The sequence below is a fragment of the Macaca thibetana genome, chromosome 6, assembly GCF_024542745.1.
Source record: "Macaca thibetana thibetana isolate TM-01 chromosome 6, ASM2454274v1, whole genome shotgun sequence".
In the NCBI taxonomy this organism is placed as follows: Eukaryota; Metazoa; Chordata; class Mammalia; order Primates; family Cercopithecidae; genus Macaca; species Macaca thibetana.
Window position 1 is genome coordinate 115001033 of NC_065583.1, and position 22475 is coordinate 115023507.

Consider the following 22475-nt stretch of genomic DNA (forward strand, 5'->3'; position numbering starts at 1 on the left):
GTTTTCTGCTTCTTCCATTCACCTGGTCATGGATTGCAATTTACCATTCATTCTTTCTAATGTTTTTGTAATTTCACTCTCCTTCTGTAAAACTTGAGCTTTTGAATCTTCAAAACTTCTTACCAGAAACAAGTCTGACTTTGCCATGTCTCTTGTGTTTCTCAACTTGGTTAACACATATTTGAGGCCTCTCTGACTGAACTACCTGCCTGACTCTATTTCCTTCCTGCCTGCCATAGCAATTATTAATAATGGTCTTTGCAGATGTCCTTTCATTCTCTCTCTCTCTTTCTCTCTCCACCCCTCCCCACCTCTCTCTTTTGGAGGGGGGTTGGTATCTGGGCATTTTTCATTTCTTAAATCTTCACCTGGTAATTATGTTTATCTGACTATTTAGAGAGCTCTCATCATACCATACTACTGGATTCTCTTTCACACCTTGCTTCTGGCCCAAAATGCTGTTTTCTGATACCGCGAATAAAACTGTCTCTAAAAATCAAATATAACTTAGAAGAACAAAGATTTGCCACCACTGGAGATATTCCAAACCATATGCAATGTATTCTAGAAGCCAACAAAAAGCTCTAAAAATGGAAGGTTTAGTTCCCTAAGAGAATACTCTGAAGGGAAAAACACTTAAGTGGATGTATAATTCTGCAGCATTTTAAAAAAAGAAAAATAGTTACTTTATTACTCAAATCTAAAAAAACTAGAGATAGTGATAATATCACTGGATGCTAGCTGGAAGGCTGTGTGGAGAAACAAGAATTCTGAACATTTAAAAACGGGTAGACTTAAACGTAGAAAAGGGAAGAAAAAGCATATCAATAAAAGGGGAATTAGTATGAGGATATGTATGAAAGTGGAAACGGAAAGGAAATGCTTAGGAAATAATATTCAACTAAAACCATGTGGTTAGTACAATGAGATAAAAAGTTGGATAGCTAGGAAGCCAAGCTGCCTGAGGATTGAAATAGCATATGAACAAGTAAGACAGAAAAGAAATTAAAGATGAAAGACAGGAAGGGGAGCAGGCAAGAGGCAATTACAGTCATACAGGTGAAAGGCAGACTCGGGAAGAAATTGGTAAATTTGGTTTTACACTGGTTTTGTTATAGCTAACAATGGAAGACACCAGTTGAAAAGTCCACTAGGCAATTAGATACGAATATTAGTACTAGGAAGAGAAGAAATGACTGAAGTTCTAAATGTGGTAGTCATTTGGATTGAAGTAACAACTAGAGAGTGATGATGACAGAGAACTAGAGGCAATCTTGGGGAATACCCAAATTTAGAGAATGAAAGAAAGAAGTGTAAGATAGCAAAGAAGACCAAAGAGGATCACAGTATTATTTGTTGAGATAAATTGCTCTGTTAAAAGTATTCAAATTTATTTTGGGTAGTTTTTATCTCTTATCTCCACTTCCTGACACTCAGTTCAATACCATATCATCATAGCAACACCTGTCACTCATGACCACTATTTAACACTAGTCTTCAATGTTTGTGAAGAAGACACTGCAGTTTATTTTTAAATTGACAAAAATTTCTCTGGTAGAATAAAAGTCATAAGTTATAATTTACCTTCCAAACAAAGTTGGATAAAATTTCTGCAAGCTTTAGGAGCTTCTTTGGACCACAACTCTATGTCAATATCTCCAGCTGTAGTTTTCAATAAAACCTGTAGAAAGAATATTACATTTTATTAAATTATTATTTTGCTTAATAATCAGTTGAATGACTATTTGACTTGTAGCAATCACTAGTGAGTTTTCAATTTTAAAAGAAATATTAAAAATTGTTTGGCTTTTGTTGATATACTCAACAAAATGTCAAATATTCACTACAACTCATTGTACATTTAGATCTTTCAAAATACCATTTCAGAAAAAGTTTGGGATTTAAGAAAAAAAAGCATATATCTTTTTTAATCACAGAAAAAAACTTCATTCATTTAAAAAATGGTAATACCTAAAGTGAGAAGTTCACTTGAGGCTAGGAGTTCAAGAATAGCTTTGGCAACACAGAGACCCTGTCTTTAAAAAAATTTGTTTTAATTAGCCAGGCATGGTGGTGTTCCATGCTATTCAGGAGGCTGAGGTGGGAGGATCACTTGAGCCTGGGAATTTGAAGTAATAGTGAGCTATGATCATGCCACTATATTCCAGCCTGGATGACAGGGCAAGACCCTGTCTCAAAACAAAACAAGACAAAACCCCAATAATGCAAATTTGTTATAATCCAGTTTCCCATTGCATCAACTCCAATAAAACTGTATAGCAAATTAAGAAATTAAAGAATAATGAACCCATTAAGTTGTGATATTACAATACAATTTTATAATTGCCCTTTTTAATTACCTTTTACTCTCTCTGCTCATTTAACATCATGATATTCCTAATTTACAAAGGAACATTCTTAATCTAACTCTGGTTTGTAATTTACTAAAATATTATGTCTTAAAATCACCTTCTATAGTAAATAGAATCCTTTGATAGCCTTTCCACCAGCTCATAACAGCAGATACTCCTTGGTAGAACCAGAAACTTTCCAACAACTAAAACCCTCCCTGCTGGGCTCCCAGGAAACAGTTTATAATTGTCTTATTTGTAACCACAAATAACCAAAAAGCATGTTAGGCTCTAAATTTGAACATTGTGGCACAGCTGGAAACCAATTTCTCCAGTATTACTTCTTTTTTTTTCTCCCCTCATATACCAAAGTAGATCAGTGTCAATAATTTGTGATCATCACAATCTTTTAGAATGCTCTTGCAAGTAAAGGGTATGCAATGTAACTGTTCAAATACATGAGCCTGTTTCTCATGGAAAGTCAGTATCATCGATATTAAGTCACATTTCACCACCCCAAAAAGAAACCCTGTATCCATTAGCAATCACTCCCTATTTACCCCTACTCCTACTCTCTGGCAACTATTAATCTACTTTCTGTCTATGTAGATTTGCCTATTAAACATTTCATATAAATGGAATCATACAATATGTGGCCTTTTGTGTCTGGCTTCTTTTACTTAGCATAATGTTGCTTTCAAATTACATAGGGCTTTCAGTTCTACACATCTAGTTTTTAAATGTCTTGAAAATCACAATGACTTTATACTCTTACTGGTAAATATTTCAAGACACAATATATATTTAAGGCAAAGTTCACCATTAAAAATAATACATAGAAATCCATATTTACAATGGTCTTCATAATAATTTCTGATTTTTTTGACAGATTTCCCATGCTGAGGTATCAGCTCTATCATGTTCTTATGATTTGCTTGTTTATATTATTAATATTATTTTCAATAAGAAATTTGTGACGGCTGGGTTAGTTAATCTAAATACTATGGTCTATAAATCTATTTGGCTAGTCATTATGAAAAATTACATCACAACGCCAAAAAAGTGCCCTTTTTTTTTTTTTGAGACAGAGTCTCGCCCTGTTGCACAGGCTGCAATGTAATGGCGCAATCTCGACTCACTGCAACCTCTGCCTTCCAGGTTCAAGCAATTCTCCTGCCTCAGCTTCCCGAGTGGCTGGGATTACAGGCGCGTGCCACCAAGCCCGGCTATTTTTTTGTATCTTTAGTAGAGATGGGGTTTCACCATGTTGGCCAGGCTGGTCTCGAACTCCTGATCTCATGATCCGCCCACCTCGGCTTCCCAAAGTGCTGGGATTACAGGCATGAACCACCGTGCCTGGACTTTTTTTTTTTTTTTCTTTTTTTTTTTTGAGACGGAGTCTTGCTCTGTCTCCCAGGCCGGAGTGTAGCGGCGCTACCTCGGTTCACTGCAACCTCCACCTCCCTGGTTCAAGCAATTCCCCTGCCTTAGCCTCCTGAGTAGCTGGGATTACCGGTGCACACCATCATGCCCGGCTAATTTTTTTGCATTTTTTTAGTAGAGACAGGGTTTCAACCTGTTGGCCAGACTGGTCTCAAACTCCTGACCTCAGGCAATCTGCCTCAGTCTCCTAAAGTGCTGGGATTACAGGCATGAGCCACTGCACCTGGCTATCATCTTTTTATATATATTAAATAATGCATTTAAACAAACGAAAAAAAATACAAATATATATAGATTTTCTCCCCACAGCTCATGGATGGTTTTGCACATCCACTGAAGTATGCACTTACTGGTTTAGAAACCACTGCTCTAACGAACATACTAATTACATCATCCCCCCCTCCACAGGCTCTGGAATCAGGATGCCCAAATTCAAATACTAACCCTTCCGCTTACTAGCTTTGTTACCTTGCGCACACTATCTGACATCTCTGTCACTTAATTTCCTAATCTAAAAACAGGGATAATAATATCTTTTAGGATTTCTGTGAGGACAAAATGAGCTATAATACATAGACTGCTTAGAAAAGCACATGATAAATAATAAGTGCTCAAAAAATGATGGTCATTATTACGTGGTTTTTTTTTTTTTTTTGGCTAAAGGCAACTTACACCTAGTAAAAAGAATGCATATATAATCAGGCCACCTTGCTCACCAGGGTTTCTTAATCTTTTCATTAATAAGCTACTGAATTAATAAAGAAGGTATATGGCTCCTTCCTCCTCTGGCCATACATTCTCTTCGGCCATCACTACTTTGTAGGCCTCCTTGGCTCTTTCTCTTAAAATTCCCAATTAATACTTTGATAATATCATGTTTCTTATAAATATATATGCAAATATACTTATAAAGCCATTTTGATTTTCAATACATTTAAAAACTAAGTGTGTACAACAATAAGACAGACCCCTATCATTTGAAAGCAACATTATGCTAAGTGAAGACGCCAGACACAATTTAGAATAAGTGATCATAATATGTGGAAATTTCATCTTCAGGGAATTACCTCTTATGCTTAAAAAATTTCTATCAAGTACTATATTTCTTTGCCTCATCTTCAGGGGCTAGGGTTACAGCAAAACACAGAACATTTATGGACAACCAGGGACCAAGCACTGGTATCATTATCAATTACTTCCCAAGCTGATACTAAGCACTTTGAAGGGAGGAATTTTGTCCCATTTACTCTGAATGTCTCTGTACCCTTTCAGTACCTAATGTACCATTAGATAGTAAAGGCAATAAACATTCATTGAACAGACTTATTACATTTGCTTCAAATTCTTCACACACCAAATTTTTGTCCACACTCTCAACCTTACAGAACTTAGAAGCTTTAATATCTTTGATGAGCCTTATGGTGGAAAAAGTCCCAAGTTGTTTTTGGAGGAAAACTTGGGCCCTTGTGTTATCATTCAGCCCATTTCTGTTCAGAAGACAGTATTTATCACATTTTGTAGTTAAACATTTATTTGCATGATTATTCAGTCAATGTATACTTCACTCAATTAACTCATGATAACTCAGACAATGTGGTTTTTTTTGTTTCCGTTGTATCCCTAAAACCTAGCATAGAGCCTGGCAATTGATTTGCTCAATCATTATTTGTTGAATGAATAATCTATTCAGGAATCTATCCTTGTTAAAGCTTTTCATCTATGTGACCATGTCAAATCTTCCTTTACAACAAAGCAATTAAGTCTGTCCTTGACCAGCAGCAGTGTAACCTCAAACTCACTGATGCTTAATATTCCTCAAAAAACTAAGAAAAATATAGTATTAATTCATCCATCCATTCATTTATTCAATACATAACTGAACTCCTTCTATCATGTATCAAGTACTGTTCTAGATGCTTGTCTCTGCCCTGATGTTCCTTGCATTCTATAGGGGGAAGGTAGGAGGAAGGATACAGTAATACCAAATAATTAATAAATACCATGGAAAAAAACTAAAAAAGTTAAGGGGGCCAGAGAATGCTGGGATGCAAGGCATGATTGAAGTTTGCTATTTCATAGAAAGTAGGTAAGAAAGGACTCTTTGCTAAGGTCAACACTTGATTAAACAGAGGAACAGCAAGTGTGAACGCCCTGTCTGGCAGTATGGTAAATCTATTCAATCTCTACCAGTATTTATTAACTGGGAGTGATACTGCCCTCAAGAAACATTTGGAAATAGGAGGAGGTAGGTATTTTGGGTTTTCACATTGATATTAAATAAGATAGGTGAGGGGTGGGATGGACCCAGTAACCTACAATGCCCAGGAGAAGTTCAAAGAATTGAAAGAATTGAGCTGCCCAAAATACCCATTAAATTTTTGCTGGGAATTACAGCATTTTTGGTTTTGCTTTTAAATTGCTCTCATTATATTATCAAATGTCAATGAATAAAAGACTGCATAAATTATTTATGATGTAATCACGTAACGAACAGGATGGTATGTTGTGTAAATTTAGCTTATCTTAATTCAACTATATACTTTAAATCTCATTTTCTCCAATATGCTGATTCATCAAATTTCATATGAGATAGGCTAGGTCTCAATTTAAGAATTCAGGTGACAGTTATTCCACAACGGACTCTTCAACACAAACACCTTGGATGGGAATTGGCATACATTAGCCATCAAATCAATTAGAGAAACCTTTCCCCACTCTAATGTGGTAACAGTCCCCATTTCCCACTTTCTCTGACTGACAGTCATCTCAGGTTTTAAAATCAGCTCAAAAGATACCTTTTCCATGAGGTTTTTCCTAACTTTCCCAGTTGTTCACTACTCAGTACCGCCATAGCAACCTGGTCTCTTCTCCACAAGCACGCTTATCAGACACAGGCTTTTGTTTACCTGTCTCACAAACTAAACTATAAGCTCTTCCGGGAAAACAACTACCTTACCCATCCATCTTTGTATCTCCGGCGCCTAGTACAGTGCCCAGTGCCTAGCAGGCGTTCAATTAATGATTGCAGAAGAAATGCAGAATGAATGACCTCAAAGTTAAGCAAAGAATATATCAAACTCAGAAATGTACGTTTAAAAACCTAAGACTCTAGAAATCGGTTGCATGAGCTGGGTTAAAGCAGAAAATAGGACCGGAATGCTGGTAGGTAGAGAAATCTCCACCTGACTTTTTCAAGTACGTCCTGAAAAGTATAAACTTCAGTGTTTCGACGCAACATTGTCCACATGCAGGAATAAAGACAACACTTATCGTGGTCTCTTCCTACCACGAGATCCCGAAACCCGTCCCCCACCCCAAATTTGGGAAATCTCACTTTGGAGATCCCAGGACCCCAAGTTCCCTAGATGAGGCTCTCACCTTCCCATTCGTGGGAGGCTCCTGGATGTAGATGTTGCTCATCCTGGTCAGTACAAAGGACTCTGCTCCTTATGAGGGATTAGATCGGACGGCCGGTCACTAAAGCTGTCCGCCTAGGAGTACACTCTTTCTTAAGTCGAGTGGTGCAGGAAAACTTCAGTTTGTCAATATCACGCAAGACGGGGACACCAAACACTACCCTTGCCTAAAGGAGCCCCTCACGGACGCCGCCATGTTGTTACCGGACCCGAGCACCGCTAACCCTGAGAAGGGTTATTCCAGTGTACTCCAGGGAACGAGAGAAGTCTGTAAAGTTATTATAGCTTAATGTAATTTGTATTACAATATTAGAAGGGACACTTCATAAGTCTTGGCTGTGTTTACACTACTCGCGTGTGCAGATCAAACTGACCCCCCCCTAAAAAAAACTATCAGTAATGGTTCGGACCATGTGTCTTCTGCACTATGACTCGTCCGGAAACTGCATCCGCGTCTACTGGTTCTGCTGCCGCTAGAAACGTACAGGGCCTTCCTCACCGTAGCGAAGGTGCTGCTGCGCTGGGGGAAGGAAAACGGCGCTTTGGCTGTGCCTTGTTCTCGTAGCTGGCGGGAAGCAAGCGCCACTTCGAAAGCCGGAGGCTCAAGTGACCCCTTACCATCGTCATGGCAGTCCCAGGTAAGGCGCAATTACAGGGCCTCTGCGTCAGAGATCCGAAGGGAGCACAAGGGAGGGTAGGGTAGGGTGCGGGGTGTGGGGATCAGTGCCCATGGGGACTTAGGCGGAGGCCATAAAATTCACAGGTTTGTTTTGTTTACATGAAAAAGTTTACACTCCAAAGATACACTCTGAAGGAAAGAAAGTAACTGTCTTCCCCCAGGAGCCAAGCCCCAGCTGCATGGGATTACAGGGAAAGTGTATTGTGGAAGGGAGGGAGGAGGGGGAGACTGTAACTGTGGGCCTAAGGGGGCGAGCAGCCAAGAAAAACTACCTTAACTGTGGTATGGCTTAAAACTAAAATTTGAAGTGGGAACACTTGGCCGACCCAGGTAACCAGAGGCGTCGTCTGTCCTAGAAGTCGCTAGGACCCACCGGGTGTCCGGGTTCTACTCCTAGCTCTTCCTGTTGTATGTAGCTGCTCCGTGGCTATAGATTGGTCGTTTTGTGCTTCTGGGCCTCAGTTTCCTTATAAAAAGAAGGAGCTTTGTTGAATTATATATAAGATTTATTCTAACTCTCAAATTCTGTGTCCAGAAGTTACTGACCTAAAAACGGTGAACTCTGCAGAATAATTACTTAAAAGATTTTCTCTCCTCAACTACCAGCTTACTTGGAAGTTCTAGTAGCTGAGAGCGTCTCCTCAAACTGGCTTTGCCACTGCAGAACAGTGGTTGCAGGAGACATTTTCAGAAATATACACTCCTACACCCCACCTCCCAACTTGGAAATTCACAGTGCGCCTTAGTAATAGAAAAGATTCTGAGAATTACTATGGTTCAGAGCCCTAACTTTGTTTAAACCTGCCCTTCCCAGTATTATTTGACCAGATTCTTTGTTCTGTGGCAGCCTTTTTGAACATCTTTCTGCAGATAGCTGTTACTGGAACACTGTGCTTTTGTACTAACTGCAGTTTGCGAAGGAGTACATCTGGAGCTGTGAGAGACGAAATATATACTCTTTATTAAGCCTACTGTGTGCCAGGCACTGGTACTAGGCATTGAAAATACAGTGGTGAGCAAGGTAGACATGGTTACGCTTCACACAGAACTTATAATTTAGCAGTGAAGAGAGAGAAATTTATACAAAGTGGGACAAGTGCCATGACAAGGAAAATACAAGACCTTAGGAGGCACAAAGTAAGGCCACCAGACACTCAGGATGGGCAGAAGGACTTTCCAAAGGATGTAGCACTTAGGAGGTCATCTAAATTGTAAGAGGGGTGGCTTGAAGGGAGAGGATAGTGCAGTTGGAGGAACTGGATGCGTAAAGGAAGAGGAAATATATGAGAAGAGGAAATGGAAGATGTTTTCTATGGACGGAACTCAAATACAAATAGGAGATAAGTGAGAAATTAAGTAGAGAGATAGTAACTGTAGTAAATATTGACTAATATTTATGTGTCAAATATGTCAGATACTGTATCAAACATTGTATTCTATCTCATTTAATATTCATAACTACACTTTGAAATGAGTATTAATATTCCCATTTTACAGATGAGGACACTGAGGGACAAAGAAATCCAGTAATTTGTCTATTATGAGACAGCTGGTAAGCAAGAGGTCAGTCTGGTTCCTCTAGACTGTGCGCGTCATTCATTTTGCCGTTGTATAGGTTAACTTCCAAGGTAGCTTCCAGCTCTTTAAGGACCTGTAGACCATGAGAAGAGGTTTGGCGTTATCCTACAAATGATAGGAAGCCATTTAAGGGTTTTAAACCAGATTCACATTTTGGAAAGATAATTCTGGCTAGAAAGTAGATTGGAGACAAAGTTTACCAGTTAGGAGTAATTCTGGTGAGTTATGATAATGTGTGGCTAAGATGTGGTCTCAACAGGTAAGGAGAGAAGCGGATAAATTGAAGATACATTTTTGATGGTAGAATCACTAGGAGTTGATGATTGATTCAATGTGGGTAAGTAAAAGAGGAAATGAGGTTTACCTGGGTTTTACTGTTAAGCAGTTGGGTGGGGCTATTTACTGATATGACAACACCTCACAAGGGGCAGGGGTTAAGGGGATGATGACATCCAATTTGGGGCTTGTTGTGTTGAGGTTAGTCAGACATAGGAATACAAATAGTTAATAGTAAGAGATATAATTTGTAGCTCAGGAAAGAAGTCAAAGACAATGATTTGGGTGTTATCCACACACATAATAGGAGGTAAGGCTATGGGAGTGGAGCACTCTGCTTAGATGGTGTGTAGAATGTGAACGGAAGGTCTGTGGCTGAAGCCTGGTCAATATCTAAGAGGCCAGCCGCGAAAGATAAACCTACACGGTAGATTGCCTAGGCATCCTGATAGGCCAAATCAGCTCTGGTGATCTTTGTACCACACAGCTGCGCTCAAAGTTGACCTGTTGTCATAACTGCCCATTTCATTACTTGAGCAAGCCTTTTGGGCACCTGTGTGATATGGGCACTCTGGAGGAAACAGTGCCATAGTCTGTGCACTCATAAAACTTTAAGCAGTATATGAAAATGTGCTACTTAAGAAAGGGGACAAAAGTGATTTTTTAAACCCTTATTAAAATTCTCTTAAACTTAGACCAGTGTTATAGATATGTTAACCTTCTTTCAATTCAAAATAATGCTTCAAAGTATAATAATGTAAAATTGTGCTATTAAGCTAGACGATAAGGTATAGATAAACTGTTTAAACCTAGCAAAAATTGAGATAATAGGTGTGACAGTGCTGTAAAAGTACAATGCAAGTGTCATTAGAAAATACAGATACAGAAAATCATAAGATAATTTCTTGGATGATCGATCCAGACAGGGTATTAAAGGAAAATAGGACTAATCTAAACCTTTCAAGGTGATCATGAAGGAGGACAAGTATTATGTTATGCTCTTTAATTTTAGGTTTAATGGATTCAGTTTGGCATTTCTTGGGGTGGTCCTGCTAGTGATTATGACAAGGTATGATTATAAAGTAACAAGGCTGCTTTCTGCAAACCACACATAAAAATCAGCCTTGTCTGTTTTATGATCATGTGCTTCACCTGTGTTTTCATAGCATTGTGTATAAGCTTATACCATTATGTAGGTAATACAATGAAATGTAGGCATTTAGGAAAATCTTACTCTTAGTCGTTATTATAGAAATAATATTTGATCACAGGTTTCAATGAAATTTACTTTCTTTGAAAAACTGCTTTTCCTGTTCACAGTTGTTGAAATTACCTCCAACATTCATGTCAGTGATTCACCACTCTCCATGAAGAGTTGAACTGGCACAAGTGGCAATGTATGTTACTGATGTAGTTGGCACAAAACTGTTTTCTTGTTATCTCCTTCACTGAAGCCTATAGCCAAGGTAGGGAGTTTTTCTATGGCCAAGTTAACATTTCAGTCTGGCACATCACAGTGAATAAGATTTTTAAAACACATTATGATAGTATCTTAGTAATAGAACAATTCTAAATTACATCCAATTGCTCTTTATTCCTAAACTAGACTATAGGTAATTTCTTTTCTCTCTAGTCTATATTGCACATTGCTGCTAAAATAATTTTCCCAAATCATATATCTGATCCTGCCATTGCTGGGAGGCATGAACTTAGTTCTTCACCCCATCTGTGAATTTTGTAATTCTCTTCAAGCCACTTAACCTTTTGGAGATTCAGTTTTTGTGTCTCTATAATAGAGTTGAAGGCTAAGGTTTCTTAAGTTTCTAACGTGTTAAAATGCCAAATCTCCCCATCTCTCTCTGCAAGAATGAAGTGCACACTCCCGAGCCTGACTAAATCACTGTTTCTACTCTTTCCTTCCACCACTCCCCTCGTGCATTCTACAATCCTGCAAAAATCTGATTTGGCCAATTATTCTGTGAACCTCTCAAGTGCTTTCCTACCTACGAGCCTTTGTTATTACCTCCTATTTTGCCTGTAACTGCCTGTGGGAAGCTTTCCTGATCTCTTAGCTGAAACTCTTGCCTGCCACTTTTTCATAGTTACTAAATAGAGCTCTGTGTCTTTTATGGAACCTGGCACATTCTGTCATGGATTACAGCTGTGAGTGCATTACCATAGGTAAACTAGTATAGTGTCGCTTCCCATGGGCTCCATGCAGCCCAAGATGACTGTGAATGCAGCCCAACACAAATTCGTAAACTTTCTTAAAACATTATGGGATTTTTTTTTGTGTTTTTTTTTTTTTTAAAGCTCATCAGCTATTGTTAGTGTTAGTGTATTTCGGTGTATTCTATAGTTTATACCCTCATAAAACTTTAAGCAATACATGAAAATACTACTTAAGAAAGGGGACAAAGTGATTTCTAAGCTCTTATTAAAATTCTCTTAAACTTACACCACTGTTAGAGATATGTTAACCTTCTTTCAATTCAAAATGATGCTTCAAAGTATAATAATGTTAAATTGTGCCATTAAGTTGGATGGCAAGACATAAACTGTTTAAACCCAGCAAAAATTGAGATAATAGGTGTGACAGTGCTGAGATAATAGGTGTGACAGCGCTGAGATAATAGGTGTGACAGCACTGAGATAATAGGTGTGACTGCGCTGTAAAAGTACAATGCAAGTGTGGCCCAGGGAAGCCAAAAGATTGAATATCCCCGTAGGGGCTTGATTCATCCCTATGGCTTCTCTAACATGGAGTTCAAAGTTATACCCATGATAGGTAAATAATGAATAATTAGAGGGTTGATTACTAGAGGGTTGAGTACTATTTCTGCTGCTCAGCAGCAGATTTCTGCTCAGCAGCAGAAATAGTACTAAACAGATTAAACTAATACAGTCTTCATTCTGTTTCATTAGGTAATTAAATTTCTGTCTCTTAAACAAATTTCTCTGTCTCTTCTTTTTTTATTTTTTATTTTTTTGGGACGGAGTGTTGCTCTGTCACCCAGGCTGGAGTGCAGTGGTGCTATCTTGGCTCACTGCAGCCTCTGCCTCGCGGGTTCAAGTGATTCTCTTGCCTCAGCCTCCTGAGTAACTGGGACTGCAGGCACGTGCCACCATACCCAGGTAATTTTTGTAGAAACAGGTTTTACCGTGTTAGCCAGGATGGTCTAGATCTCCTGACCCTGTGATCCGCCTACCTCAGCCTCCCAAAGTGCTGGGATTACAGGCATGAGCCAACGCACCCAGCCTCTCTGTCTCTTCTTACACCGTTTTTTTCACGGATTAGTTGTACTTTGTGAGGCATGTAGACTAAAGAATTTTATATGTTTCATATCAATATAAAACTCATATCAGTAGTTTAAACAGCTCTTTGGTTGGTTTACTGTTTCTCCCTTTGGAGTCAAATGATTATGAAGGCATTTTTTAAATTTTAATTTAATTAATTTATTTATATATTTATTTGGAGACAGAGTCTCGCTCTGTCACCCAGCTGGAGTGTAGTGACACAATCTCAGCTCACTGCAACCTCCGCCTCCTGGGTTCAAGTGGTTCTTATGCCTCAGCCTCCTGAGCAGCTGGGATTACAGGCGTCCACCACCATGCCTGGCTAAGTTTTGAAATTTTAGTAAAGATGGGGTTTTCACCATGTTGCCCAGGTTTGTCTTGAACTCCTGGCCTCAAGTGATCTACCTACTTCAGCCTCCCAAAGTGCTGGGATTACAGTTGTGAGCCACCACACCTGGCCTATGAAGGCATTTTTAATGGGCTATTAAGACATCTGCTATTTCAGAATACTTGCATTGAGAAACTCATTTAGCTTGTTTTTTAAATTATCTTATTAATTAATGAAGTATTAATGTTTTAGTAAAAAATGCCTACTTTCTACTGATTTTTCTACTTTGACTTTCGTACAATATTTGGAGTCCCAAAGAAAGGAGTGTATCTATGAATTTTTAATATAAATGGTATAAAAGTAAAATACTTGGAATTTTACTTTGCATCAACTTAAGCAGAACATATGTATTATATAAATAGATATTACCACTTATAAAATGTGGCTGCAGTTTGAATTTTAAAAGCAGAAGAAACTGAAATTGTCTTTATAGGTCCCCAGATTGTAACTAAAACCGTAATGGAGTAACCAAATGTAAAACTTGTTACCAAACAAAATTAATCTAATTGACTCTAATCCAATTAAAAATGAAAAGAATGGATCCTGTGACAGAAGTAATTGCAATTTCTAATTAGTACTAAAAAACTTAGCTACTTAAGCTGTATATGTTTAAATTTAAGCGTTTGTAAAAAATATTTTAATGAAAATGTCTGGCTTCCCTAAATTCCAAAATAGACAATAAGAAAAATACAATATTAAGTTCTAAGCATCACTGTTAAAGTTCCCAGTGACTAAGTTGTTGACTTCGGAAAGATAGGTGTTGTAAAATTTCAAGGAAATAAATTAAAATCAAATATGAGATTCCTTTGGTGACCACTGACGAATCTCAAGCAACTGTTGAGGACTCCATCTTTCTCTCAATTTTTCTCAGTCCTTTTATTTTTGCTCCTTCTTTTTGGTTTTCTCAGTATTTTCTGTTTCTTCATTGCCTACTGTTAACTTTAAAATTTTTTTTCTTTTGTGCTAACTACTAAGATATAATTTATATGTTTTAAAAACAGCACAGATCACAAATGTTCAGCTTGAAGAATTTTGACAAATAAATTGAGTGTGTGTGTATATGCACACGCATATTTCTTAGCTGGCAACTGGGGTCCAGAAAAGTTGCCAGTTCCCAACTTCTGAAGTACAGTCATGCACCACAAAATGATGTTTTGGTTAATAACTGACTGCATATACAATGTTGGTCCCATAAGATTATAATACTCTTATTTTTACAGTATCTTTTCAATGTTTAGGTATATTTAGATACACAAGTACTCACCATTGTGTTACAACTGCCTGCAGTATCTATACAGTGACTTAGGAGCAATAGGCTATACCATAGAGCCTAGGTGTATATAGGCTATATCACCTAGGTTTATGTACACTGTGACATTGCCACAAGGACAAAATTTCTGTGTTGTGCCTCACAACACATTTCTCAGAATGTATCCGTGTCATTAAATGAAACATGACTGTATTTTCTTAAGCTTATAACCTCAAATCAATAAGTATTTGTTGAGCACCTCTTAGCAACTCTACATCATGGTAAGCACTGAGTTGTATTCAAAATTATGTGGCTACTTTAAGTTACTGAAAGATAAAGGACCAGCCCAATTACCTGATTCCTCCTACCACCACCCAAGTTGTTTAACAGAATACTAGATTCAGAGTAAGCCCTTAATATTTAGCAAGTATAAGAATGAAGACCTCTAAAATTTGTTCCTGACATCATGAGTTGATAAAATTTTATAGAAAGTCTGCAGTGTAGCCTCTCTGAAGAATTTACAAATGCAATCATTGCCTTTTGTCAGATAATATTTACTTGACAATTACTTTTCTTAGTGTTACAGTTTTGTTTGGGGGAGATTTCCAGATTGGTTTTTGAAAGGGTAATTTGATCACCTTTCACATTTTAAAGGTGCCAAAAGGTATATAGTGACATGTCTCTTAACTCTTTCTCCGTCTGGACTTAGTTTTCTTTCTTCAAGTAACCAATGTATATCCTTACAGAGATATGTCTAATATCTTCTGTAAGAATTAAAGAAAGAGGTAAGAAACATGAAAAGATGGCTTGCCAGTCATGACAGATTTATTTAGAGAAAACAAACCTGAGAGGCGCCTTCTGGCCGAGTTAGGTGAGAGGCACACTTGCTTACAAACTAAAAGTTCTTAAAGATTCAGGGTGGGAGAGTTTATCAGAGGCTTGGACTGCTTCTCTGTCTCTTCCTTGTGCTTATCTGTGAGGGAGAGTCGTGTCAGTTCCCATACATCTTTCTGCAGCTGCAGGCATATCCCCCAAGTCTACTTTTATCTTTTCTATCCTAGTGCACCTGAAGGGGAAGGAATGTGCTTATTAAGGCCCACTATTTTACTGGGGCCCATTGTATGAGGGTGAAGTTTGGCAGTTGCTCAAGAGACTTCCCCTCCAACTCCCTTTGGGCCTGAGCTATCTTATCTGTATTTTATTGTCTGCTCTTTCTGGCTGCTTATAATTAGAAGAGAAGTAATTTCCTTGAAATGCGTGAGGCTAGAAAGGGAGCTGGAATTTAAAGTGGTGGTGTTTGTCTGAGAAGACAGTGCTCCTACTCTATCACCTTTTTTTAATACAAATGGCAACACGCCATTAACACTGTTATGCACCTTGCTTTTTTTCTTTTTACAATATATGTTAGCGATCATAACATCGTTAAATAAAGACCATCCCCATTATTTCATACCATAATTGATTTAGCCAGTTCCGTATTGACATTTAAATTATTTCCACTCTGTCCCTATTACAAACAGTGCTATAGTGAATAACATTCTACATAAGTCAGTATGCATTTGTGCAAATAAATTGGGAGAACTAATTCCCAAATGTGAGACTATTGTATCAGAGAGGGATATACGCTTGTAATTCTGACAGGTTTTATCAGCTTGCTTTCCATAAGAGATAGTACTAATTTATGCTCCTGCCAGCAATGTATGAGAGGATGCCCCCCTACACTTCCTTCAACCTTTTCAATCTTTGCGATTCTGATAAGTGAAAATGGAATACTAGTATAGTTTTTAGTGTACATTTTACCTGTTGTTTTAAATAGGACTGAGCATATCTCCACATGTTTCAGAGTCATTTCTATTTCCGTTTCTGTGAACATCCTTTGCCCATTTTTTTCCTATTGGTTACTGGTCTTTTTCTTAATGATTCGCTGAGATGTATGCATAGGGATAATTGCCCTTTTTTGGTCCTGTGAGGTGCAAATATTTTTTCTCAAGTTTCCATGTGTCTTTTGAGTTTGCTTTTGGTGGTTTTTGCCATTCAGTTTTTTCTTCCAATGTCAAATTTATATGTTTTTATATAATGCCTTTTGGATTGCAGGTTATGATTAGAAAGGAAAATTTTGAGATGGGCACACTGTATTACTCTGGACAGCCTTAGCAAACTTCCAAAAGGAATGGAGCCAAGAACTGCACAGGAGCCCAAGGCAGGGAAGTAGGTAACTTAGCTGAGTAAGGGCCTCACAGTATAGCCCTACTATAGTCAGTTTGACATGGATTTTGAGTGCCATTATATCAGCCAGGGTCCTTATTCCAAACAATAGAAACTGACTAGTTAAGTAGAAAAGGAAAGATATCAGGTAGCTCACTGAATCTAGGCAAAGCCTGCATAATAAGGGTCAGAAAATAGAAATGACCCAGGGAACCCATATCCAAGATCCTGCACAAGCCCAGACCTGGTTAGGGCTGCTACTGCCAGTGACATCAGTGCCCCTGGAAACTGGATCCTGACAACAGAATGAATTAACTGTCCCCACTTCATTGTGTTACTTGTCTCAGATCTACTAAGTCAGTTGCCTCAGATTCAAACTCTTGGGTAGAAGCATTCAGTTGCCCAATCATGAAAATTAAAGACTAATGAAGCTGAAATAATAATTTAACCAAAGACTGGTGAGGAACTAGCTGATATAAAGTACTTTATTTAGAATTCTGGTTATATTTCCCTGTCATGTAAAAGTTTCAACTTTAGGAAACAAGATGACCTGCCAAGAAAAAGTTTCATAGTTTGTTTATTCTAAAACTATGGGATACTTGAATGATGAGTTTTATCAGTGCCTTTTGTCATGAATTCAATTCTAATGCATGCTGAGATAAGATTATTTCAGATCTGTCTATTAGAACATTTTTATTCTGTTGTAGTAATAGTAATGATGCATTTAGCATAATTTTATTCAGTTGTTTTAGCATCTACAGTTTCTGTGGAAATAGATTTAACACTGACTCCAGTTCTCTGAGCTTTTTTTCAACATGCAGTTGTTTTCATAATGAAAGACCCTCAGATTATATTATTCATCTGATTTTATTCCAGTCAATACTGCTACAATGTAACATATTTGTTTTTAACTATGACAGGGTTTACGGGGAAACAATGGGATTAGAGCACAATGCACAAAAGCTTCAATGACACATTAAAAAAAGATAGGAACCAACACGGTGAAACCCCATCTCTACTAAAAATACAAAAATTAGCCGAGTGTGGTAGCAATCCCAGCTACTCAGGAGGCTGAGGCACGAGAATCAATTAAACCCGGGAGGCGGAGGTTGCAGTTTGCTGAGATCACTCCACTGCACTCCAGCCTGGGCAATACAGCAAGACTCGGTCTCAAAAAAAAAAAGGGGGGGGCCGGGAGTGGTGGCTCATGACTGTAATCCCAGCACTTTGGGAGGCCAAGGCAGGCGGATTACAAGGTCAGGAGATCAAGACTATTCTGGGTAACACGGTGAAACCCCATTTCTACTAAAAAAAAAAAAATACAGAAAAATTAGCTGGGCATGGTGGCGGGCACCTGTAGTCCCAGCTACTCAGGAGGCTGAGGCAGGAGAATGGTGTAAACCCGGGAGGCTGAGCTTGCAGTGAGCCGAGATCACGCCACTGCACTCCAGCCTGGGCAACAGAGCGAGACTCTGTCTCAAAAAAGATAGGAATCTCGTAGAAACAGTAGCACAGTTTTACACATGTTAATTGGTTAAAAAAATGCATAAATATTACAATAAATATGACACTTTACCTTTTAAAAGACCTGGAGTTTGCTGTGCAAGTGAACTTCAGAAGAGTTGCAGTTTATGAGTTATGAAGTGGCAGTAAGAGGGCAATAAGAAATCCATAAAAAGTTGTAACGCCAGATGTGAATGGATGTTCTCAACATTTTTGGTGAACTGAGGTCACTAGAAATGTTTTGAGATATATGTGCTTGTGTATTTTGTATACTCCTGTGTGGTTCAGATCAGCTAGATGCAATGTTCTGCATTTACTTAGTGTTTTATGTGGATGAAAGTCACATTATGCTCAAATGTTTCCCTAATGTATCAATTACATTAGAACAATATTTGCATTTTTAAAACAAGTATTATAGTAGAAGAGACTGTACTTTTACTAGAATAATCAGAGACAGGGTCTCCCTCTGTCAGCTAGGCTGGAGTGCAGTGGTGCAGTCATAGCTCACTATAACCGTGAATTCCTGGGCTCAAGTGATCCTCCTACCTTAGCCGCCCAGGTAGCTAAGACTAAAAGCACATGCCATGATCAGCTAATTAAAAAAAAATTTGTAGAGATGTGGTCTCGTTATGTTGCCCAGGCTGGCCCCAAATTTCTGGCCTCAAGGAATCTTCTCAAACTGCTGGGATTACAGGCGTAAGCCATGATGCCCCACCTCAATAATGTATACTTTAAAACAATATTAAAATTTAAGGGGAAAATAACTAATTTTTAACTTCATAACACCAAAGAAATAGTTTTAAAATTATATTTATTTTTAAATTAACACTTTTATGTTTGGATTGTATGTATTTAAATATTTAGTTAGGATTATTTCTCCATTTCAAGGGTTTGGAAATTATATGCCCTTTACCAAGAAAATGTAATAATACCTGTAATCCCAGCACTTTGGGAGGCCGAGGTGGGCAGATCACGATGTCAGGAGATCAAGACCATCCTGGCTAACATGGTGAAACCCCATCTCTACTAAAAATACAAAACATTAGCCGGGCGTGGTGGCGGGCACCTGTAGTGACAGCTACTCAGGAGACTGAGGTAGGAGAATGGCGTGAACCCAGGAGGTGGAGCTTGCAGTGAGCCCAGGTTGCGTGCCACTGCACTCTAGCCTGGGCGACAGAGCGGGACTCCGTCTCAAAAAAAAAAAAAAAAAAAAAAAAAAACAGAAAATGACATAATACTATACTGGGGCTTTCATTGGTTGATTGAAGCCACTATTGGAGGATAAAATTAGTTTTAATTATATATATACAATGGAATATTATTCAGCCATAAAATGGAATAAAACTCTAATACACGCTATAATATGGATGAACTTTGAAAACATTCTGCTAAGTAAAATAATCCAGGCCCCAAAGACAAGTATCGTATGATTTCCCTATGTATGAAGAACCTAGAAGAGACAAACTCATAGAGACAGAAAGTAGAATAGAGATTACTAGGGGTTAGAGGGAAGGGGGAATAGTCAGTTGTTTAATGAATACAGTTAGTGTTTGGGATGATGAAAGAGTTTTAGAAATGAATAGTGATGATGGTTGTACAGCATTGTGAATGTACTTAATACACATAAATTGTATACTTTAAAATGGTTAAGATGGTAAATTGTATGTTGTTTATATTTTATCACAATAAAAGGAAATCAGTTTTAATTTGTCTCTGGTATTTATATCTTCAACATTGCCTGCATGTGCTACTAATTATACAGGATTACTGTATTTGTAAATATTTATCAGAACTGGATGGATATATGACTAGTTTTTCTCTTGTCAAAATTTGAGTGTTGAATTTAGGTATTTCTTATAATACCTAGCAATTACAGTAAGTCTTCTGGAATTTCACCAATTCCTATAAGAAATTAGATTTTTTTTCTTCTAATGGAAAACAGGAAAATATTTGTTAACCTTAATGTCCATATATATATATATATATATGTAAAAAAGTAAATGTCCGTGTATATATATATATATATATATATATATATATATAATAATAAGTAAATTATTTTACATTTGAGGGACAGGCCAGAGTACCCTGGAATTTCTTCTTCAGTGCTGTAGAATTCCTGGAATGTTTAAACTCTTAACTATTTACTAGATTTTTTTTTTAACTTTCTTTTATTTTTCAAATTTTATTTTAGATACAGTGGATACTTGTGCAGGTTTGTTACCTGGATATATTGCATAATGGTGAGGTTTGGGGTACAAATGATCCCATCACCCAGGTACTGAGCATAGTACCCAACAATTTTTCAACCCTTGTCCTCCCTCCCCTCCCATTGGTCCCTAGTATCTGTTATTGTCATCATGTCTATGAGTCCCCAATGTTTCAGCTCCCACTTATAAATGAGAACATGTGGTATTTGGTTTTCTGTTCCTGTGTTAATTCTTAACTTAGGATAATGGTCCATGTTGCTGCAAAGGATGTAATTTTGTTCTTTTAAATGGTTGCATAGTATTCCATAGTGTATATGTACTACATTTTCTTTAATCCACCATTGATGGGCACCTCAGTTGATTCCATGTCTTTGCTATTGTAAATAATGCTGCAATGAAGATGTGAGTGCATGTTTCTTTTTGGTGAAATGATTTTTTTTTTTTTGGATATATACTCAGTAATGGAATTGCTGGGTCGAATGATAGTTCTGTTTTAAGTTCTTTAAGAAATCTCCAAACTGCTTTCCACAGTGACTGAACTAATTTACATTCCCACCAACAGTCTATAAGCATTACCTTTTCTCCACAGCCTCACCAATATCTGTTGTTTTTTGACTTTTTAATAATAGCTATTCTGACTGGTGTGAAATGGTATCTCGTTGTGGTTTTCATTTGCATTTCTCTATGATTAGTGATGTGGAGCATTTTTTATGTTTATTGGCCATGTGTGTTTGTCTTATTTTATTATATTGAATTAGAAAAAAATCTTAATGATTTGAGTAAATTGGCCTTTGTGTTGATTTATAAGAGTCATATAATTGAGTAGGTCATTAAGCTGGGTTAGAGATGATTTTTTTGTTGTTGCTGTTTCTTAAATAAATAAATTCTGTTGGGTGCAGTGGCTCTTACCTACAATCCCAACACCTTGAGAGGCCAGAGGAGGATCGCTTGAGGCCAGAAGTTTGAGATCAGCCTGGGCAACAAAGCACAACCTCATCTTTACAAAAAAAAAAAAAAATTTAAGTTAGCCAGGTGTGGTGGCACATGCCTGTAGTCTCAGCTGCTTGGGAAACTAAGGTAGGAGGCTCGCCTGAGCTGGGAGCTGGAGGCTTGTAGTGAGCTGTGATCCTGTCAGCCTTGGTGACAGAGTGAGACCTTGTCTCAACAGAAAAAAAAGAAATTCTACAACAAATGGTTTTTCTTAGCTTTTTTCATACAATAAAGTTTTTAAGTTTTTGCATTTGTTTTTTACTTCCTAAAATTCTATCCAATTGTATTTCAGGTTGCAACAAGGACAGTGTCAGAGCAGGCTGTAAAAAATGTGGCTACCGTAAGTATTCTAAAAGACGACATGTTTTGCATTATTCATACTGGAATCATGGCCTCTTTGGGCAATATAACACAGCATCCTGATTTCAGGGGCCCAGTTGCATAGTCCTTTAGCCCTAAGCTAACATGTAGTTGTTACAGAAATTCCTCTGTTAGCCCTAAATATTCACTTTTCTTCCCTGCTTTAGACCCAGTAACAGGTAGCTATGTATCTGATGACTAGCAAAAGTAGCATGAAGATACAGGTGGTTAGTAGTAGATTAAGGAGTTTGGAGAAAGTATATTTTTTAAAAACTATATACATACTTATTCTTTTCCTTCTTTCCATATACTAAGAGAAAAGGTGGAGGCAATGCAAACTATTTATGAAGATTTTTTGTGTTTATTACATTTACTTTAAAGATTTAATTGATCTCAGAATTTCTGCTCATGAGCAAAAACTTGATTTAAACAATTATTAATCTCCATTATGATTAACTGAATGAAAAGGGAAACTTAAGCATGTATAATTATAATAATATAAATTTGTAATTTTATACTCTAAGTAAATA

General features: G+C 37.6%; 2 protein-coding genes and 1 long non-coding RNA gene across 5 annotated transcripts in view; 2 read left to right on the forward strand and 1 right to left on the reverse strand.

Annotated features, from left to right (window-relative positions):
* Positions 1–7444, reverse strand: part of CWC27 (CWC27 spliceosome associated cyclophilin) — a 264308-nt gene extending 256864 nt beyond the window's left edge. Inside the window, exons 1-2 of the mRNA XM_050793764.1 lie at positions 7173–7444; positions 1585–1681 (exon numbers count right to left, since the gene is read on the reverse strand). Coding sequence (XP_050649721.1) covers positions 1585–1681; positions 7173–7214 — 139 coding nt within the window. The 5' untranslated portion in view covers positions 7215–7444. The remainder of the gene's footprint in view (positions 1–1584; positions 1682–7172) is intronic.
* Positions 1–22475, forward strand: part of SREK1IP1 (SREK1 interacting protein 1) — a 276826-nt gene that overhangs the window by 218630 nt on the left and 35721 nt on the right. For 2 of the 3 annotated variants that reach the window (XM_050793792.1, XM_050793793.1), the window contains exons 2-3: positions 7722–7848; positions 21878–21925. In XM_050793792.1, the coding sequence (XP_050649749.1) occupies positions 7836–7848; positions 21878–21925 (61 nt within the window). In that variant the 5' untranslated portion in view covers positions 7722–7835. Of the gene's footprint in view, positions 1–7638; positions 7849–21877; positions 21926–22475 lie in introns of those variants that run through there. The other variant, XM_050793794.1, reaches the window with a different exon arrangement.
* Positions 7869–19612, forward strand: LOC126956671 (uncharacterized). Its single transcript, XR_007726446.1, has 2 exons — positions 7869–9804; positions 11064–19612. It is a non-coding gene; the product is annotated as an uncharacterized LOC126956671 (long non-coding RNA).